The sequence below is a fragment of the Leptinotarsa decemlineata genome, unplaced genomic scaffold, assembly GCF_025532065.1.
Source record: "Leptinotarsa decemlineata unplaced genomic scaffold, Ldec_3_MD MMD2_tig00000251_RagTag_RagTag, whole genome shotgun sequence".
Classification (NCBI taxonomy): Eukaryota; Metazoa; Arthropoda; class Insecta; order Coleoptera; family Chrysomelidae; genus Leptinotarsa; species Leptinotarsa decemlineata.
In genome coordinates, this window is record NW_027412547.1 from 1,567,877 (window position 1) to 1,590,611 (window position 22,735).

The window sequence follows — 22,735 nt, forward strand, 5'->3', positions numbered from 1 at the left end:
TCCGAACCCTGATATCTTTACAGGCTCCATCCAGTACCATTCTGTCACGTAGACACTCCAAACTCAAATGTCCGCGGCTTCCCAGTGGTCGAGGAATATATAACCGTGGAACTGCTCATACATTCTCTTGGACCATGCAGAGAAGGGGATCCGAACCCTGATGTCTTTACAGGCTCCATCCAGTACCATTCTGTCACGTAGACACTCCAAACTCAAAAGTCCGCGGCCTCCCAGTAGTCGAGGAATGTATTTCCGTCGAACGGCTTATTCAGAATGCAAAGTCCTATGAAGAAAAGCTCCAATTTTTGCTCTCTCGTGGTCGCGGACCATGCAAAGAAGGGGATCTGAACTCCTGATGTCTTTATTGGCTCTATCCAGTACCATTCTGCCACGTAGACACTCCAACCTCAAAAGTCCACGGCTTCCCTGTTGTCGGGGGAAGTACAACCGTGGAACGGACGATTTAGAATGCACACTCCTAGGGAAGTGCATAATTTTTCGGGTTTTTACGTCGAGTTGATACAGTTCTTCTTGAGTCCACTTCACTACTCGAAATAAGTAGAGTAAGATTGGAACGACAGTCCCGATGGGCAGATCTGTCGGGAGTTTTTGCTGATACTTGCCACGAAGAGAGAGTTCATCACTGCGGTTACCTCCTGTGAGTGGCGTTGTTCCACCCCGAGGTAAGTATACGTCTCTTCGACATTCAAATGGTGTAGGATGCTTCCATGTACGAACTCCACATCCTTTCTGTAATCTCCGCATCGTCCTCTTTGTAGATATACTTTTCTACCACCCTGGGGAACCTATGGAGGTCCTTTTCTCCACAGGCACGAAGTTCATCCACTCACTCTGTTTAGATTCTAGTCTGACCATATGTTATGGTGAAGCCAGTCCGCCAAAGTGAAACCACCAGTCAATTATTATTCATATCATCTAAAGCAGAGGTTCTCAACCTTTTTATACCTGCGTACCACTGACTTTTTGAGAAATACCAGCGTACCATCAGACCTAAATATTTGAATAAAATATTTACTCTTTCAAAAGTGTTCAAAGGCTTTTTTAATTAAATTTCTGAGAAAACATCATATTTAATGGTTAGATATTTGTTTATTTATAACATGCTTATAATAAAGGAGGAATAAAAAGATTAAAATGGTATTAATTTACAGTTTTATTTTTAACCCACAGGTATAAAAACATACAAATAAAAAATCATCAAAAAGTCAGCAAAAATTAATCATCATACAAAATATACTTTTATAGTCTTCAGTGCGAAACTTGTTGTAAAATTAATTGGCGCTCCGAGGCGACTTCATTGATTCCAGTGACGCATTTGCTTTTTCAGCTGCAGGAAAACCCGGAAAAACCTGCAGCACCACATCATCTGAAGATCTTGATCTGCCAATGTCATCTCTTCTGTGATTGAAATATCAACATTAGGAGTAATGAAACTTATCTTCACTCTTAAGTTCTCTTCAACACCTATTCTGCTTCTATATTTATTTTTTATGTACAAGAGTTTGGAAAAATCCACTCTCACACAAGTAACTCGTAACAATTCACCAAGAGGACTAAAACGGAGGGTCTCGGACCTCTAAAACTTCGAGGTGAAGAAATACAAGTGTCGGGGGAGGTTAAATATCTGGGAGTAATGCTAGATTCCAAACTGACCTGGAACCAACACTTGGACAGGATAAAGACGCACCTATGGAAAAACATGGGGGCTAAAACCAGACATGGTATATTGGCTATACATGATGGTGGTTAAACCCATGATAACATACGCATCTCTGGTCTGGTGGCCAAGGATGAAGCAGGCGACCGCCATCAACAAACTAGGCAAGGTGCAAAGACTTGCATGTTTGGGAATGACGGGAGCAATGAGAACTACCCCAACAGCTGCATTGGAGACACTCCTGAATCTACCTCCTTTACACTTTGTGATAATAGGGGAGGCCAGGATGGGCCAATTCAGACTGGAAAACTCACTAGTACAGGGAACGAGACTGATGGAATGGGTGTCATGAGAAGATGGGAGAATAAACGCAATAAGTCCAAGAGGCTGCAGTGTTTTCTGGAGACTTGGACTAAATGGACAAGTCAGACAGCTCCCAAGGTACAAAAAAAAGAAAAAAAACTCGTAACAAATGGCATCAAAAATAGCAGAGCTTGCCGAAAGAGCAAAGGGTACTCGGTTTTACATCCGATCCAGAAATTAGTTAAAGACTTCTCTTTCAAACAATCTTTCATAGAGCTATCTTCTGTAAGGTCGATAAAACTTTCTTTCAGTTCCACTTAATTTGGTGAGGTTCCCGAAAAAGGATTTCTGGTCCAGTCCACTTTTGAATAATCTTCAGATTTTCATTATTGTTATTATTATTATATAAAAAGATTGTGATTTTCGATGAATAAACATATCATCATTATTATCAAATGTCTAAAACAACGACAGTAAGAAACTACTACTATATAGAAACAATATCAATATGACTACGTATTTATTCTGAAGGTTGCGCTCTGATTTTAAAGTAATTATAACGCATAAATAAACGTAATTATGAAAAGGGTTTGATATAGAAGTCGACAGTTCAATTTTAAAATTACTGTTGAATATGTGTTTTTATTTATGTATTCAATGCCAAGTAGGTACTAGGTGTTAGTTGGTATCAGAACAGTGTTCTACAGAAAAAAATTCAGAAAGTCATCAGGGTGTCCTCATAATCATAAGCAAATCCTGGCTACTTTAGGTAACATTACTACATCCAAAAGAAGCACAGTTCCCAAACAACAGAGCTGCAACGCTCTTCCTGACGCGCGTTTTACCAACCAAGTTGGCGTTTTCAGAACATGAAGTAGACAGTCTAGTTCAGTATGGGAACGCTTGAATTGGATTTTTTCTAACCTAGAGAGTACAGTTCCAGGTTTCATTGCATCATAATTTTCATGAGTATCTCTTACTTTTTGGAAATAAAGTACGGCCTGAGGTACTCGCCGATAATATTGCTTTCTAGGTGTTAGAGAATTTTCAAAATCGGTTAAGTAGTTGTTGAGTTCATCCACTACATACAAACACCTAAAACGAAATGGTTTTTGTCTTTATAACAATACTTTGGACTTCTCATTAACCGTATTCTCTCTTCTTTTCCAGATATCCGACATAGTCATCGGCCAAGAACCCAACGTTTCGGCAAAGGACTTCCTCCTCAGATGGGCCAAGCGTACCACCAACAAATATCCCGGAGTGACCATACAAGACTTTTCAAAATCATGGCGAGACGGTTTGGCATTCTCGTCGATCATACACAGAAACAGGCCGGATTTGGTAGATTTCAGGCAGGCCAGGCAACAGAGGCCGAGAGAGAGAATGGAACATGCATTCAGTATAGCGGAGAGGGAATACGGAGTGACAAGACTATTGGATCCAGAAGGTGAGTTTTTTCCTTGAGATTTGTTGAGTATCGATTGGTATGTAGGGTACCACAAAGTTCTATTCTTGAACCCCTGATTTTTCAGTTCACTTTAATTCACTTTGTTTGTGGCAATCGCAAAGAAACTTGAGAAGAAGTTGAAAAAAAAATCTAGAGTAACTGCAAATTTTAACAAAGCTTCGAGAATATATATTATAGATTGTCGCTCAATTATTCCAGTTTCCAACTTACAATAACAAATCAACGAATTATACAATTATATAATAATTTCAGTAAAAAATCGTAACTTTATTTCACATAAGTGTTCATAAATATATAGATCACTTTGACACAATTATATTAGCTTCAAAGTTAAACAGTTGCATTTATTTTATTATTTATTAATTTATTTATTCATTTATACACTGTTCTATAGGTTACACCCAACTACAGAACAGGAATATAAGTCAAATCACAATACAATACAATTACAATAAGTTACAAGATAAAAACAATACATATAGAATTAGCTGAAGTAAAAAGACCTAATCTCAGAGATGGAGCAGTAAAATCTGTCGAGATGACAACTTGCAGAATTGCATTTGACACACATTTTATGCAGAGGTGAACGTTTCAGAATATTTGTACGTGGTGTTGGCGATTAAAGAGAACTAACCACTCTACAGGTTGGTCTAGGTACATTGAAATTACGTTCTTGCGGAATATGTGGGTCAATAATTAAAATATTAATCAGTTTAAAAAGAAAAATTTTGGAGTGACGATCACGACGGCAACTCAAGCTATTCATGGCATGTCTAGCTAACAATGCATCATGGGGAAATCCAATTGGCGGATAGATATTGTCTGATCTATAGGAGATAAGTTTTAGGAAACGACGTTGAACTGATTCAACTTTCTCTGTATACAGCTGATGAGATGGATTCCAGATTATGGATGCTTATTCTAATTTTGATCTGACGATAGCACAGTACTATGTATGAATGTAATGTGCGCATTTAGAAACTTCCATAGAGAAATGGGGTGAAGTCTGAAAGCTCTACAAAATGTGATTCTTCTTTCTGTGACACATTGCGATCGCGGGCCGTAGTGATACGGCCCGGGGACCTGTGCAGACCGCGGGTCGTATCTTTTGACACGACTGCTTTAAACTATTATTTCTCTAACGAACTTCCTTTGAGAAACAGCAAAATTACACAGCTTCAACTTTATTTGATATATGATTACTCAATACTATAACGCACTTGAAAACAAGCATAATAACAACACTATACAACACAGTATTACAGTACCAAAACGGAATGACAAAATATCACACAGTGTTACTGAGCTGAAATGGAATACAGCTCAGAAATTTTCCACAAAATACAACAATCTAAGAAAATAATGAATAGGAAACTGTGAAATGTAGTTAGAAATAAAATTGTATGATAGGAGCAATACAAATAATGAAATTCCAGCAATTAGAAATGATTTCAATTGGTACTGCTTAGTGCCATACTGGATTCAAACTTGGTCTCAAATTGTTTTGTATTTCAATTTTCAAACTATTTGAAATTGGATATAACAAATATTTTTGAATTCTTAGGTTGCTTCTTTTGAAATTCAATGATTTCGTGATTTCAATGTTTGGTGATTTTTCAGTCCCAACATTAATGTGGAAGTGTCCAATCTCCATATAGTCTTTTTCAACTAAAATAACTTTTTTATTCCTTTTCTGCCAGTCTTCTTCGGTAATATTAGATACTTTTGCTTTAACTAGCTCTATTACCTTCTCATCAAATTTTGGAAAATTATTTTTACGCCTGATGCTTTGTTTTAATTTTCCCCAAATCAATTTGATGGGATTGAAAACACAAAAATAGGGAGGAAGTCTCAGTATGGTGTGTCCATACTTTTCAGCAATACTCTTATCTTCAAAATACAAATTGTTATCCATTAAAAAACTTTGTATTTCATCATTCCTCGAATTTTTATTCGGTACTTTGATGAGCTGTCGCGAATGATAGGAAGCGTTGTCAATAACTATTACACTATTCGCATCCAAATTTGGGGTCAATGTGTTTTTAAACCATCCATCAAAAATATTAGCTTCCATGATCTTATGATAGTCAACATTGCAGTCCTCAAGTTTTTTTCCACATAATTTCAAAGAATTCCGAACCCATCCTTTACTTCCTCCGCAATGCACAATGATTAGTCGCGATTCTTTATTGGCAGGCATGTTGGGCGTACACATATTTGAACCATCAGTCCACCCTTTCGTAACTGTGTCGTGAGTGTCATACCAAGTTTCGTCCAAATAGAAAATTTGACGTTGTTCTTGTCTATATTCAGTTATTTGTTCTAAGTATTTGTTACGCAATTCCACTATTCTGCTTTCCATAACTGCTTGACGTTTGTTTATTATTTTGAATCTAAATCCTAGTTTCTTTATCCAATTCTGAAGAGTTTTGTTATAGCAGCTCTGTTTTTTTTGGCCTTTGAGTACCGACAGCTTTAACTATTCACAAAGCAGGTTACTTCGACTATACTCGTTTTCACTGTAATGCACTTTATGTGTTTCATTTGGAGGTAACGTAAATATCAACTTCGACTGATTTTTCTAGATATTTGTGTTCAGCTGAAGTGATAATACTTTTTGTAATAGTTTTAAGCTATAATTCCTAATCGTCACCTGCAACCTACAACTCTTGTTTCAGACGTGGACACCCATAACCCCGACGAGAAATCCCTCATCACCTACATCTCCTCCCTGCATGAAGTATTCCCAGAACCACCTCCCATCCACCCTCTCTTCGACTCCGAAGCCCAACAACGCGTGCAGGAATACCGCGAAGTCGCCTCCTCCCTCCACATGTGGATAAGGGAGAAGTACTCCCTAATGATGGACAGATCCTTTCCGGGCACTCTGATAGAGATGAAGAAGATCGCGGCCGAGTCTTCGAGGTTCTGGACGGACGAGGTGCCCCCCAGGAAGCGGGACAAGAACCACTGCGCGCAGCTGTTCAAGGGCCTAGAGAAGTACTTCAAGAGCATAGGGGAGGTCGAGGTGGAACCGGAGTTACACATGGACAACATCGAGAGGAGGTGGCAGAAACTGATAGAGGCGTATCAGGAGAGAGACAGGCACATCATGGAGGAGATCAAGAGGTTGGAGAAGTTACAGAGGCTTGCCGAGAAGGTTCATAGGTGAGTGCTCAAATTCGACTGCGTCAAACAAAATACAATTCTCAGTTTTGACATAACAGTGAAATATTCAGCATTAAAATTAGATCTTATATTTTTTAAGTATTACCCAATGACCACCGTAAGCTAAGTGATCATTAGGTCCAAGAATCATGTACCCATGTGTAGCGAACCTGCATTTGTCAGGCTAAGATTTCTACTGTCATAAGCAACCCTATATGATGTTAAGGTAAGAGAGTAGAAGAAACATAATTCCACCTAGGACTTCTATAATCAGAACAATGATTCCAACAGAGTGGACTGGGTAGTGTCTGTGATTGATGTTCACTTCATTTGTAGTGGACAATCTTACGATGAATATTGTCTTACTTTGGTGGTCGAAAAGGACTACATCAGGCTTGCGGTTGCTGTATTTCTTGATATTGAAGGAGCATTTGAAATGCACTGCCTAAATCTATAGGATTGTCTCTGGCTAGAAAGGGTATAGAATCGACCATAACTGACTGGATCTATGCCATGCTAGTTAACAGAACTGCAACTACGACTCTTCAAGGCGAGGCTATCAGGTTCAGGGTCACCAGGGGCTGCCCTCAAAGTGGGGTACTATCTCCCCTTCTGTGGTCGCTCAGGGTGGATAGTCTGCTTGATGCCCCGACAGAAGAAAAGTTGATCTGCAAGCTTATGCAGATGACCTTGTCATCCTGGCAAGGTTCACGTCAGGAAGAATAGCTTGTAATATCCTCCAAAGTGCGTTAGACGTTGTTCACAGTTGGTGCCTGAGGCAGCAGATGTCTGTGAATCCCAGCAAAACTGTGTTAATCCCCTTCACCAAGAGAAGGAAATTGGACGATCTAACGCCACTTTCCGTCAATGGTGTGGTCATTCCATTTGGAACGGAGGTGAAATATCTTGGCATTGTCCCTGATTAAAGACTCACCTGGAACGCTCACTTGGAAAAAATTTTACACAAAGCCAGACTGTCTCTATGGACATGTCGAAGGATTTGTGGTGAAACTTGGGGTTTAGCTCCCAAACAAATCCATTGGGTTTATGTGATGATTGTCAGACCAATGATCACTTATGCTTGGTGGCCGAAGGCTTTACACATTGCCAATTGCACAAATCAATTCAATGCAGAGTGCAACAGACTGTTGGTTGACATTGGAAGTCACAGCATTCTGGAAATGACCTCTGACTTTAAGCCTCCAACTGTTAACTACGATCTGCCTCATAAAGTACTATTCCCGAGTAGAGACGACTGGATCCTGCGGGAGAAGGAAATATTAAGAGCAGATAGTTGTTGGTTCACAGATGGATCAAAAACACCTTCCGGTTCTGGTGCAGGTGTTTTCAGTCGCAGACCCAGGACAGAGTTATCTACCTGCCTAGGAACTTATGCGACTGTATTTCAAGCGGAATTGTGTGCGGAGAGATTGGATAAATCCAACCTCAATCACAAGTCAATAAAAATATTCTCGGACAGTCAAGCTGGAAGCTCTTGGCTCCTACCGAGCAACGTCTAAATTGGTAGCAAACTGCCAAAAAAGACTCTCCACGATAGGAAGACTAAACAGATTGTCTCTGGTCTGGATTCCTGGCCATACTGGCCTGGAAGACAATGAAGCTGCTGACTCTCTTGCAAAGGAGGGAGCTGCGAGCGGCTTGATTGGACCAGAACCTGTCATTGGCATCGCTTTGGGCTTTGCCAAACAAACACTGAACACCTGGATGGCAGGAAGAGTTATGGACTTCTGGCAGACTCTTCCAGGATTGGCTCACTCAAAAGCGTGTATTCACCCTTCGAAGCCTGAAACCAAACAGTTGTTGGACTACAGTAGGGATGAACTACGATGTCTAACAGGCCTTCTTACAGGTCACTGTCATTTGAATCATCACATGCAGAGACTTGGACTGTCGGAAGACAGTGTGTGTCGCTCCTGTCTGGAAAATGATGAAACTGCAGAGCATATTCTTTGTGCCTGCCCCGCTGGGGACCGAATCGGGTTCTTTGAGTTCGACAGAACCGTACTCTCACCATCTGACCTGAAAGACCACTCACCATATAAACTAATCGGCTTCGTTAAGAAGCTGGGTTTATTTGGCCGAGTGTGAATAGGTGTGAGCCACAATAAACCCTTATGGGTTGCGGTGGAGGGTCGAATAAACCCACTCACTTTAGACCTACCTACCTACCTACATCAGGCTTCTGGATCTGTAGAGTAGGGAGCACTTAGGCCACATGTAACTCATTGTACATCCTCCCGAGGAGTTGTCCTCCTAGGTCATCGTCCATCCTGTCCTTTCCAGGAAGGTGAACAGGTCACTAGGAGACATCTCCTTTATAGTGGCAGGTGTAGGCCAAGACACACCGAACACACACTCTCTTTGGTAACCTTGAGGTGTCTCACGGTAGCCTCCGCGAATGTTTTGGAAGGTGAAGCGATATTACTGTCGTTGTGCGGCTTCTTCAACCTTCTTGGGGTTCCCTCCATGAAGGTTCACAAGTAAGGGAGCTTTCCTGCAGGAGCAGCCGGTTGCTTGCCTTTATTCAAGGCGGAGCTCTTGGCGCCTGCCGCAGGAAGTGCCCTTGCTGTTGAAGGTGATCTGCTATGTCCAGCCTCATTCCAAGCGGTAGATTGGGGTGACATTTCTGTTCATCCCCAGCCACCGTCTTAGATTGAGGTGAGCACTTCTGTCCAGCCTCGTGATTGGTTTTTGTTTTTGTTGTTTCTGTTGTTGTGTTGTTTCATTCATGTGTGTTTCCACGAGTAGTAAGGGAAGAGTTGGTCACTTCTGGTAGAGCCCCGCATTACCAGAGGTAGGCTGATTACAATGAGGTTTCTCCCAATTCCCCAAGGGAATCGTTTGTGACCGCATATCACCCTGCGGCCATCCAGCTGTCGGCACGATTCCTTACACCTCAGCTGGGGTAGGCTGGCATGTTTTGCAAAGGCTTTTGAGGGGTTTCAGTTCCCCTCACCCTACTTATTTCTGCCGTCCGTAAGACCACATTGGCTTCCTAGACAGGGCTTCCAGTCCCCTGGCCGTTCCCCTATCCACCATCTGGGGACGCGCCCGATAGGTAGCCCAACCCACGGGCTACATCAGGCTTATCAGCTGGATAGAGAATGGATAGTTCCAATGAATTCGGCACTTCACATTTCTCACAACTGATTATTATTATGTAATTGCTGCCGGGTAAATTCATTCGTTCGTTTCCCCTTTTCTCGGCTATTGATTTGTCTCAGGTATCAGCAATACTGATTTTCATCGAATAAACAGCGTCTTATGTTCATGTTCATTCACAAATTCATTCTTTGTTTCTTGGGAATTATTGACTCTTGACAGTGCTATTTTTTTCAAATACCTAATTAAATTCCAGTATCGCCAACTCAACCTATAATTTTTTCAGAGAAATCAAACAGACCGACTCGAACCTAGATACGATCGAACGAGCAATAGAAAACGAATCGAGACGCATCGAGCGGATCCATCCTTTGGAAGCTAAAAAGATCGCCGACCAAATCGACCAAGATCTCGCTCTGACAGAGCAAAGCATACAGTCCCTTTCCAGTGACGTGAGCACCCTGAGGCACGGAAGGTATCCCCAGGCCGGAGATCTCGACAAGAGGGTGAACAAGCTGCATGAGCGGTGGGTGCATCTGCGGCACGCTTTGCATAATAAGATCGTAGGACCGCTAGCTAATATGAGCTTCCCTGTGGAAGAAAGAACTGTTACGAAGCATACTCGCACCGTTCAAGAAACCAGGAATGTCGATACCAACCCTCACTTTAGGTCGTTGCAGGAGCACATCGAATGGTGTAAGAATAAGTTGGTAAGTGGATAAGATGAATTACTGTTGATTCAATTATTTGATGATTCCATTACATCTCAACTTTTTGCTAATTGCATAGATTCGGAAAGTGAATTATAACAGAAACTATCATCATACAGGACGGTTTCGAATACCGTATTCTATCGTTGTTTTCAAAGCAAAGCAAAGCAAAGATATTTAAAACATAGTTTGGAACTGTATCCCAGCGTTTCGCCAGTGCGTTTGGCTGGCTTCTTCAGAGGTCTATTCATCCTGGTGGTTCACCGATGACTGTCAGTCATCCCAATTGGCTTTTTTGGGAGTTTGTTGGACTGGTTCTCAAGTTATCTTTGTGATAGATCACAGTTTGTGAAAATTAATGGATTTATTCGAAAAAGCAATGGCCACAAGACTAACATCTTTCTTCTCAAACTTTTATATGTTTTCTAGTCACCAACACGCCTATTTGAAAAAGAAATCCATTGAGACAGCTCTTGTTAATTTTAGTAATGAAATTCTGGAAGCAATAGAAAGAGGGGATCTATCCTGTGGGATTTTCATGGACTTATCCAAAGCCTTTGATTGTATAGATCATGATCTTCTACTGGGCAAACTTTACAAATATGGAATTCGAGGGGACTCCTATGACTGGTTCAAGTCGTATCTAAAAGAAAGCAAATCGTGGAACTGAACTTGAAAGATACAGCAGCACGATCAGAGGCTTTGGAGGCGTCTATGGGAGTTCCACAGGGTAGTATATTGGGCCCAATACTCTTCATTATATTTACAAATGACATAAACATGGTGGTAAATTCAAATTCTGCTCACATAGTTAATTATGCTGATGATACTAACCTGTTGTTGACAGGTGCAAACTTACCACACATAATAAAACTTGGTAGTAGTGTAATGGAAAGGACAAAAAACTTTTTTCTGGAAAATAAATTGATTTCAAATGATTAAAAAACAGATTGCATCATGTTCAAAATTGATAACAGCATGGAGACACCGAAGAGCATCAGTTTCAATGATTTTAGAGTGACCTGCAACACCTCTGTGGAGTTTTTGGGTGTATATATTGATGACACCTTGAGTTGGGTAAATCAAATAGACAATCTCTGCAGAAAACTTTCTTCAACTACATATCTATGAGAATTCTCAAAAAAAAACGTTGATAGTGATGTGCTGATGACTGTCTACTACGCTCATTTTTACTCGGCAATAAGGTTTGGTATTATCATTTGGGGCTCCAGTCATTAGCTGAACAGAGTATTTCTCGGCCAAAAAAGGGTAATCAGAATATTTTTTGGTATGAAGGTCAAATACTCATGCAGAGGAATCTTTAAAATGAACAAATTAATAACAGTACCAGCGATATACATTTTTGAGTCATTAAAATTTTTAGTAAATCAACCAAAATACTTTGAAAAGCATCATAAAACACATAAGTATGGAACAAGATTTAGAAATGATTTTTTATATCCGATACATAAAAAATCTCTATATGAAAGAAGTACTGTATACAGTGGGATTACATTTTTTAATTCTCTGCCACAGGATATAAAAGACATTGGCTTGGCCAGCGGTTTTCTGAAGTCTGTGAAAGAATTTTTATGCAATATAGAGCCTTATACTGTAGATGAATATTTTAACAGTGTATGTTAAATTTTATCTCATCAACTCTGTATGTGACGTGTTGTATTCAAATTTTCTATTTTATTAATCTTTTGTAATTTTGTTCACTGACGTATTTCTCGGACAAAGAATTTCTTTTAACTTTTTTACAAGATTTACATATACTCTGTAGAAATAAATGGATATCTATTTGTCTATCTCTCACGATATATGTGTTACCTCAGGAGTACCTCAAGGGAGTCACTTGGGACCTTTTCTCTTCAATATCTTCATAAATGATGGACCTTAATTTTTTTTCTGATTGGTGTAAGATGAATTATATGGATGTCAATGTGGCAAAATGTAAAAGTATTTCCTTTTCAAAGTCAATAAACCTTTATACAGCTGGTTATAGTATTGCAAGGAAATAAGTTGGAACGTATACAATATATACGAGATCTGGATGTTATGATGGATGACAAGATGGACTTTCATTTACAGTATGAACACATATCTAACAAAGCGATGAAAATGTTAGAATTCATATGCAGATCAACTTTAGATTTTACCAACATTTTTTCTATTAAAATACTATACTTTACATTGGTTAGATCAGTGATTGTGAGTATTGCACTTGTATCTGGTCTCCAACTTACTTTAACCATAGTTATGATATTGAGAAAGTTCAGAAAAAATTTCTTAGATATTTTGCCTACAAAATGAACATGCCAGCTAGAAGTCATTCGTACTTTGAAATTCGCCCTACTATTGGATTGCTCAAACTCAGTACAAGACATGCAGTACATGCAGACATAATATTCCTACATAAATTGTAGAACAACAAAATTAATTGCCTAACTCTTCTTTGTCAAGTTAATCTGCATGTAATTTTCTCTATGTAGGTTGATTTATTAGATATACCTATAGAAACTATAATAGTTAACTTTCTAAAGTTAATATAGTGTATAAAAATTGGGGGTTACCCGTTGAATAAATAAATAAATAAATTATTAATAATTTTCTGAAACCGTATTTCATTTATACACAAGCTGATTCGAATTCGACTTTTTTTCGATATGTCAAAGGCTTTTGACAAAGTATCTTCATCATTTTTTGTTTTTGAACAGCAGGTCTAGGCTTTCAAAATAATTTACTGAGTGGGGTGAAATCATATTTAAAAATTACAATTTAATAGTTAAGTGCAAAGGAGTATCATCAAAAACCCAAAGACATAACTCTAGGACTGCATCAAGGTTCTGTACTAGGACTACTGCTATTCCTTAACGTCATAAATGATCTGTCTGAAAGTTTTTTGAATGTCACATAACATACAATTTGGTTTTTCTTCATTTTTTTTTTTTTAAATATTCCATGCATGTATTACTATTATGATATATGTTTCATATATAGTGTGACCCATTTTTAATGGAAACACCCTCCTTTTTTTTTAATGACAAGTACTAAAAGGTCTACCTTTTGACAAAATTTGAAATGTTTATTAAAGTTTCAGGGCATACTACGATCTTTTTTCTTAGTCGAAAATCGGTATTTTTTATTAGCGATTTTTTTATTGAAAAAATCACTACGCCACTGGATTCAGAGTGCCTCTAAAGAGGTGTGACCAAAATTTCGTGAAAAAATATTCATTATTAACAAAGTTATGACAACTCAAAAATTCGAAAACTCACACAGCTAACAGTCACAATATATCTTTTTTTTTATGATTTCAACAATAAAGTGCTGCCAGATGAAAAAAAAAACAAATATCGTAAATATTTTTAATGAAAATAATGGAATTACATTCACACAATTCAACTAACAATGAAGCAAAATATTTTAATAAACGTAACTAATAACTAATTATTGAAATGTTTCGATTCAGTGCTACAATTAATTCTAACTCATATTCTAGTAGCCTCTACTAATCCACCACGTATTTCGATACATGTGTCGTAGCGCTTACGAATATTTCTGATTACGTTCCTTGCACGAATTCTTGCACAAATTTCATTTCTATCTCTTGAGCGGTTTTTGTAAACCTTTTGTGTGAGAAGTCCCCAGAGAAAAAAGTCCAAAACTGTGAGGTCTGGAGTTCTGGGTGGCCACTCTATAAACGGACTACCACGGCCTATCCATCGGTTTGGAAAATGTTCGTTAAGCCATTGCCTCACAGCTCTGGCATAATGAACTGAACACCCATCTAACTGGACAATTAAATTTGATCATTCATTGATTGGCAGCTCGTGAATAGCATCCCAAAACTATGTGTTTAAAAATTCTATAAACTCATGCACATTAATGTTTTCCTCAAAAAAGAAAGGACCAATAATTCGTTCGTTCAATATCCCACACCAGACGTTGATTTTTTCGGAATACTGGCTTTTACAGTTTATTACCCAGTTAGGATTATCCGCTGCCCAATACCGACAATTCTGTGATGTCACTACTCCATATGTAGTGAAAGTGGCTTCGTCGGTAAATAAAATATTTTTTAGGAAATTTCTATTGTTTAAATATTCCCCTTGGGCCCATAAGCAATATTCCAGGCGTCTTGCTTCGTCGCCTTCTTGAAGTGCGTGTAAAAATTTTGGCTTGAAAGGTTTAATATTCTTCGCCTTGAGACATCTCCGAATAGTTTCTCGTGGAATATCCAAATCTAAAGTGGCATTCCTTATACTGGCATCAGGATTATTTCCGAAATAATCTAAAATGATTTGATAATTCCTGTCATTCCTGTTTCGTCTTTGTACAGGATTACTTTTTAACATCATTTTTGATACTGCACCAGTTTCATTGAATATTTTATTTATTTTATTTACCGTACCGCAGCTAATACGAGGACGATCTGGATGTATCTCATCTCCCGAAAGGCGTACAATTTCAATTTTCTCTCTTACGCTCAATCTTGCAGCCATGACACAAAATAATTCGAAGAACTGCAAGGTGAATATTGTTGACAATAGTACACTTAAATCTTTCACAAGTGTCAAAGTGTAATATCATTTCCATGGCAACTAAGATTTAAATTGAAATATCAGGTCTTAGTTTTAGTTAATTTGCGTGAAAACTTGAATGTAATTCCGTTATTTTCATCAAACATATTTACGCTATTTGTTTTTTTTTTCATCTGGCGGCACTTTATTGTTGAAATCATAAAAAAATATTCTCATGGCTATATCTGTTGATATAGGGTGTTTTTTGTGTGAGTTTTCGAATTTTTGAGTTGTCATAACTTTGTTAATAATGAATATTTCTTCATGAAATTTTGGTCACACCTGTTTAGAGGCACTCTGTATCCAGTGGCGTAGTGATTTTTTCAATAAAAAAAATCGCTAATAAAAAATCCCGATTTTCGACTAAGAAAAAATATCGTAGTATGCCCTGAAACTTTAATAAACATTTCAAATTTTGTCCCAAGGTAGACCTTTTAGTAGTTCGATTTTTGTCGTGTCAGTTATGGATGACTGATGAATTCTAGATTTGCTTTGTATGTATGTTGGCGGACTACAATGCTCACAAAAAATAATTGTCGGCTATCCAAGATTTTTTATTCATTTGTTGATACACAAATATCCCCATGGGTCAATTCTTCTGTTGAAGGCTAATCAATGTATGATATTTCAGAAACAAATGAAAAAAGCCGACTATGGCACCGATCTTTCCTCCGTCCAAACCGAAAGAGACATCCATCAGCGCGAACATAAACAAATTGACCAGTTCCACTCCAAGGTGGAGCAGAGTGTCAAAGCGAGGCAATATCTGGCACAAGAGGAACTGGCTCTATACGACCAACTCCTGGGCCAACTCCAGAAAATCTATGCCGAGCTACTGTCCTTCAGCACGAACCGCATGACGGACCTGGAGACGCTGCTTGACTTCATACAATCAGCGACCATCGAGCTCCAGTGGCTCAATGAAAAAGAAGATGCTGAAGTGACAAGAGATTGGAGCGATACCAAGTTGGATGTTCGAGCAGTTGAGAAGTATTTTGAGGTAAGATGTTGATGAAATTGGTAATTATATCATTATTAATTCGAATAACATGAGACAATGTTTATGGTAGGAGAAATTCATCAATAATATATATAACACTGATTTTATTAACGAATTTACCAGCAGTAACTCATACAAAATCTGAACATTCACTTGGTAACTGATTTAAATTATATTTATAACCTACAAATTTGTCATTTGAACTTCTCCCTGATTTTTCGCACATTTAGTATTTCAAGCAACTAGAAAAATGTGAAAAATTCAAAACAAATTCTTACAAAAAGTTGATTTTTTATTTCCAAATGTTTAACAAGATTCTCTTAATTTTCATAAAATCTGAACAATATTGTAACAACGGATGTTTTCAAATTTTTTTTATTGAAGAAACTACTTGAGTGGAAATTTCAGATGTCTACATTTAAAGCGAGCATTTGAAACAATAAACCCTGAATAAATCAGAAGCTTTTGGGCCCAAAAATACATTATTAAAATGGTTTTAAGACTACTTGAACAACAGAAAACAAATCACGCGAATTAATGAAAGTATGGCAACATCAATTGAGAATTCATTTGGGGTACCCCAAGGAAGCGTTCTGGGACCTCTTTTGTTTCTTATGAATATATATGAAATTCAACACTGCGTTGCAAGAGTGTTGTTAAATTACTGCGGGTCTACTGTACTATAAATAAAAATAAAATTTTACTGAAATTCTCAATTCTCTAATCAGTTGCTTGAAAAAATTATTTGTTCAACATCTTTCTTTTGTGGTCAAAAATACTAGAATAATTTCCTCCACACTCAAAAGACAAAAAATTGATAGGGAATGCTGATAGAGAAATCGTAGAAAATGCATTTTCGTACCAACGGAGGTTCTTCAAAAACATGTTACCAGAACTTCAGAAGTATTTTTCAGTCCATTAAGTTTGTTTTCATTTATGTAATTTTACCTATAGAATTGAATGCTGAAATTGAATATGAAATTCATCGGTTTGTGTTTTCATTGATTATATTTTTAATTCATCAATGCAGCTTTATTATGGAATTGGAGACGAGGTAAAAAATATATCATACATTTTTTTCCAACTTTACGTCATTCCAGCACCGTTTATGTATTTCCTGTATCTACCACTTTTTCAGTAACGAAGCCTACACTTCTGTTTTCTGTTATCTTCCCTTCAGTATCTGTGCATTAACATATTCTTGTTTCACTATAAACAGGATTGCTACACAATACAGTATATGAATTGCCTCTTCAGCATCAATGTGAATAACATTATAAAATTAAACACTCAATTCGTTCATGAAATTATGACTTGTATTCGTTTATAAAGCAAATGTCTAATTCCAAAACATCGGATATCTGCCATTAACGCTGTTCCAAGTAAGTGAAATTTCACCTCTTTCCTATACTATATCGTGTAGTAATCCTATGAATGATATCTGATTTATTTCCATAACGAATGTTTGGAGTACAAACTAAATAGGAAATTTTTTTTTTTGTATAATTCCAGTTCACATAAAAGTTGTTTCTACAGAAGTATTTTTTCATTTCTGAAAGTTACTTCTTTGCAAGATCTACACATCTTTGTAAAGAGTTTATTTTGAAATCAAGTGCTTTTTACCGTTCTTTGGAAGTTCCACACATTTCTGTATGAAGATGGAGAAGTAGAAAACCAAAACTTTTTTTTGGGAAAAATCAATCTCTTGTAAAAATATACACCTATCAATTTACACAACTTTTTTTTTGTTTCAGCATCTAATGAGCGAATTAGAGAAACGTGAAATACAATTCAGCGCCGTGTTAGAAAGAGGCGAAAATCTGGTCCTCCAAAACCATCCTGCTACCAAAGCCATTGAAGCCCACATGGCGGCTATGAATGCCCAATGGGCGTGGTTATTACAGCTCACCCACTGCCTCGAGAAGCACCTACAAAATACCCGGATATACCAGCAGTTTTTTAAAGATATACAAACCACAGAAGAATGGCTCAAAGAGTAAGTAAAATTGAAGATACAATAAATGTGGATCGTTTACATAAGTATATCATCTCATTTGTTTCCTGAATAAATTATTTCTACAGTCAACATATCTTTTCCTTTATATGTATTGTTTCTTTCTTTGTATATATATATATATATATATATATATATATATATATAAACACATGAGTCTACCAGGGCAATATTCTTTGCTTCAGGAAAGATGAAATCATGAACACGGAATTCAGTCAAGGTGAGTTCAGCTTGGACGTTGGAGAACGACTCTTGCAAGGCATGCAAGCCCTTCGTGATGAACTCAACATTTTTGGCGATCGAGTTCAAGAACTGACCGCCAGAGCTCAAGATATAGTGCCTTTGAAACAAAGAAGACAACCTGTAACGAGACCCCTTACCGTCACAGCGGTGTGCAATTACAAACAAAACAATGTGAGTGATGAATGGCTATCTATTCTTCTATTTTTCTGGAGTAAAAATGTTTTTTTCTTCTTTGAATCTGATCTTCCCTTCACAAGAAAAGTGTTTTTAAAACTCTAAAGAAGGTTGAAAAATTGTGAATTTTTTATTTCACAACTCGCGTTTTATGAACAGAAGGTAAAATTTTGGATAGGCTGCACCTGTCAAAATACTTACTTATTTTGTCGTGTAAATTACGAATCAAAAAGAAAAAATCGGTGCTCTACCTTAATCCCAGATTTACAGATCTTCAAATTTCCGAAACTTTTCAGCTTCTCTTATGTTCCTCCTGATGAAAATCAAGTAGTTTTCATAAAAGAGCTCTAAAACAACGCATTTTAAACTTATCGTTTCAATCTTTTTCTTTGAAAAATCATTTAAATACTTAAAAAAGAGAAATGAAATAATGCATTCAACATTTAAAGGGATTCATTTCTATTTCACCATTTGGCAACATCGGTTATAGCTGTTCGTGCTGTTCTGTTTACTTATGTTCCGGGTTCCGAGACATTCTGTGACATATGACATTTTAATAATAATAATAATAATAATAATAATAAATGCTTTTAATAAAAGGTTACTCAGTACAAGGGATACTAATCTAACCTAACAAATGGCAGAATTCAACGTCTGCGCATGACGAATCAAGGCAGAAATTGCTCTTCCATCCAACCAGTAAGAGATAACTTATAATAATACACATTGTTTGCTTAATTAAAACTAGAAAGAAGAAAAAAAAAAAGGAAAAAAGCGAGAGAAGCAGAAGAAAAGTAGAAAAGAGAGGCAATAAACGAATAAATGAAAATTATATGTTCTATGTGTGGAAAATAATGTTACAAATATGATGATAAATTTGATGATTTCTTCATATTTATTGTAAAAACATATGTATAGGTGTCAACTGATAACTGTTATAAAAGAAGAGAACCGGATTGTAGCATGAATCTCTTCAAATTTTTCTTGAAACTAAGTGGTGATAGGGATTTGAATTCAATTTTGTGCACCTATCCTATCTTCCTCTATATAAATAAATAATAAAACAACTGTTGTTTATGTGGCTTGTGGAGGTGGTATTGAACTATAATAATTTATATTTTGCCTTAATTTGACACTATTGACATGATTCTTCTTCTTCTAGCATACTACTAACCTGAACTCTAGGCCCTGTTGCCTGTTGTAGTATATGTGAATTAGAAACAAATCCCTTTGAAAATCAAAACCCAACATTTGAAACATCAATTTGAATACTTTTCGAAGTGAATTTGAAAAAGTCATGAATTGAACTCAACTTTATTTTGTTCAAACTTGCATTTGCTGTAATAACCCAAATTGAGGAACATTCCCTATTTCACATGCATTATACCGTAAATTTATGGTGCAATGTCAAATCTATTTAAGTGATCAATTCATTTTATTATCATAAAAATTAGGTGAGAGAATGGTTAATAACATTGCATGATCTACACACCCATGCATACAGTTACTTATTTTCAAATTGATTACTTCCTTTCTTTCTTTGGAAGATTCCCTCTTTTTTTGTATCAAGATGGAGTAGTAGAAAGCCAAAAACTTTCTTTCCCAAAAATTATCACTCCTAAAAATATAACCCCTTCAATTCAAATAATATTCCTCTTGGCTGGGATTAAATCAAATAGGTGAATGAATGTCATTACGATGTCATCGATGACATAAGCAGATCAAGCTTTTTCCGTGACATTAAAAATCGTAATTCATGAATGAAGTGTATGTATTTTCTATAATGTTATCCAATTTGGTACTGAAGAGCCTTGGGGCAAGTGTCTTAAGGCGAAACATCGATGTATACCAGTGAGGATGATAGTGTTCCATGTAAGTGCAATTTGTTACCATTCATTTAAAGTAGAACTCATGTGAATGATATCTGATTTTTATTCCAAAACGAATGTTTGAAATACAAACTGAGTAGAGAAAAGTATCTCCTGTATAATTCAGTGTTCATATAGAAGTATTTGTTACAAAAGAATTTTTTTCTTTCGTGTAATTCAATGTTTATATGAAAGTAGCTGTTTCAGGAGGACTTTCTTTCAGTTTGTGTCTGAAAGTTACTTCTTTGCATGATCTACATATCCATGTATAGAGTTACTTATTTTCAAATTGATTACTTCCTTCCTTTCTTTGGAAGATTCCCTCATTCTTTTTTTGTATCAAGATGGAGTAGTAGAAAGCCAAAAACTTTCTTTCCCAAAAAGGTTAATAACATCTTATCAACATTTTTTTCATAGTTTGATAAATCGATGAATCATTACACAACATAGTTCACATGTTGTATCAAGGTTTTTATGTTCTGAAATAATGTATTTTATTGAATTACTACTGTTACCAAGTTCGACTCCATAAGGTTTTAGATAATTCATTTATTTAAATAAATATTATTCTAGAAATAGTTTTTCTTATTATTATTATTATTATTATTATTATTTTATTCAGTTTGTAATCGAGACGAATAAGGAGTGCACCCTGACCGACAACTCCGGTAGAACAAAATGGCGCGTCCACAACTCCAAAGGCGTCGAATGCCAAGTACCCGGGGTCTGTTTCGTCATCCCCCCACCAGACAAAGAATCCCTTGACGCTGCTGAACGCCTGCGAAGGCACTACGACCGCTCACTAGCTCTCTGGCAAAAGAAACAGCTCAGGATGCGGCAGAACATGATTTTCGCCACCATCAAAGTCGTGAAGGGGTGGGATCTACCGCAGTTCATTGCTATTGGCGCCGATCAGCGAAACGCCATCAGAAGAGCATTGAACGAAGACGCGGACAAATTGATGGCTGAAGGTGACCCTTCGGATCCGCAGCTCAGGAGGTTGAAGAGGGAAATGGACGAGGTCAACAGGCTGTTTGATGAATTTGAAAAGCGAGCTAGGGCTGAAGGTGAGTCATTTATTCGAGTTGGTTAGATTTATTAGTAGGAGTGGCGACACTTAAGACCTTTCCCCACTACTTTATGGAAATCCATCACACTTGGTGAATATTTCTAATTTTGAAGTACTTCAGGGAATTCTTTTGATATGAGCATTCAAGTGTCGAATGTGACACTAACCTAAGAGTGTACATATATAAAAATTCAAAGACAGATAAACATATACTAATTTTAAGGAAGCAAGTTTCTCCAAGTATCAGTATTTTGTTTAAATCATGCAATTTGTTTTGTTTGAAATATCTGAAATATCTCGAAAGATATATGTACAGTGTGTCTCACTTCTCATGGAAACACCCCTGTATCTTCCGTAATATTCGAGGTAGAACGATGAAACTCTCAGGACTGATGGAAATGCTCAAAATGCACCTACCACCTGAATGGGGTTAGACAAAGTGATATACACTGTCCGCCATTCGCGATGGAACACCCCATTTTTAGGTAAAACACATTAGGGCGCAAAATAGTTAGCTTCCAATACCTGAACCCCTTCATTCTATCTGGAAAGTACTCTCAGGTATGAAAGATACAGATGCTGTGAGATGCTATCATCCATTTTGAGCTTATCTGAGGAAAATGTCACAGCACCACATTCTCAGATTATCGAGATAGTGTGAAGCAGTGTATGAAAAATTATCGATGGCGGCATCTATTATAACTGAAGAAGATTATTCGTAAAACTAATTCTGTTTGCTGAACATCCAAATTCTATCCCAACCAGAAGTGAGAGCTCTCGATTGATGAGCAAAAACTGCAAAAAATGGAAAAAATCTATATTCAAAGGTTCACATCTCGAAAACTGTACAATTCTGAGCTTTGGCTGTGGACACTTTCAATCAGCACATCAAGAACTACAACACATCAAAATTTTGGCAAAATTCAAGGCAAGCCATTTCTCATAAGAAATGTGCGGGGTCCTTTATCAAAATATTGAGGAAACATTTTACCATCCGAAACAAAATTAATCTTCATACTCATTGCAACACCGAAACAACTGTTTAATTTTTAAAGAAAAAATCGCACTCGGTAAACAGGTAGAATTTAGATTATTTTCCCTACTGGCTGAATTGTTGTCTGAAATCATTTGAAGGAATTGAATTACATCAGTTTCATTCAATTTTCTTCTTGTTTTGATGTAAAAATAAAAAAAAAATCTACTTTAATTATTACGGAAGATACGGGGGTGTTTCCATGAGAAGTGAAACAAATTCGGATTTTTCAGGACTGAATTTTTTTCAGAAAAAAAGTGTCATCGTAGTAAGTTGGTAGTCCTGATCACGAATC

At 37.1% G+C, this 22,735-nt stretch overlaps 1 protein-coding gene across 1 annotated transcript in view; it reads left to right on the forward strand.

Moving 5' to 3' along the window:
- shot (dystonin-like protein short stop) overlaps positions 1 to 22,735 on the forward strand; it is a 247,145-nt gene that overhangs the window by 117,666 nt on the left and 106,744 nt on the right. The window contains 7 exon segments of the mRNA XM_074173472.1: positions 3,152 to 3,431; positions 6,131 to 6,620; positions 10,030 to 10,453; positions 15,671 to 16,039; positions 17,794 to 18,035; positions 18,239 to 18,467; positions 20,961 to 21,405. Of these exon segments, the coding sequence (XP_074029573.1) occupies positions 3,152 to 3,431; positions 6,131 to 6,620; positions 10,030 to 10,453; positions 15,671 to 16,039; positions 17,794 to 18,035; positions 18,239 to 18,467; positions 20,961 to 21,405 (2,479 nt within the window).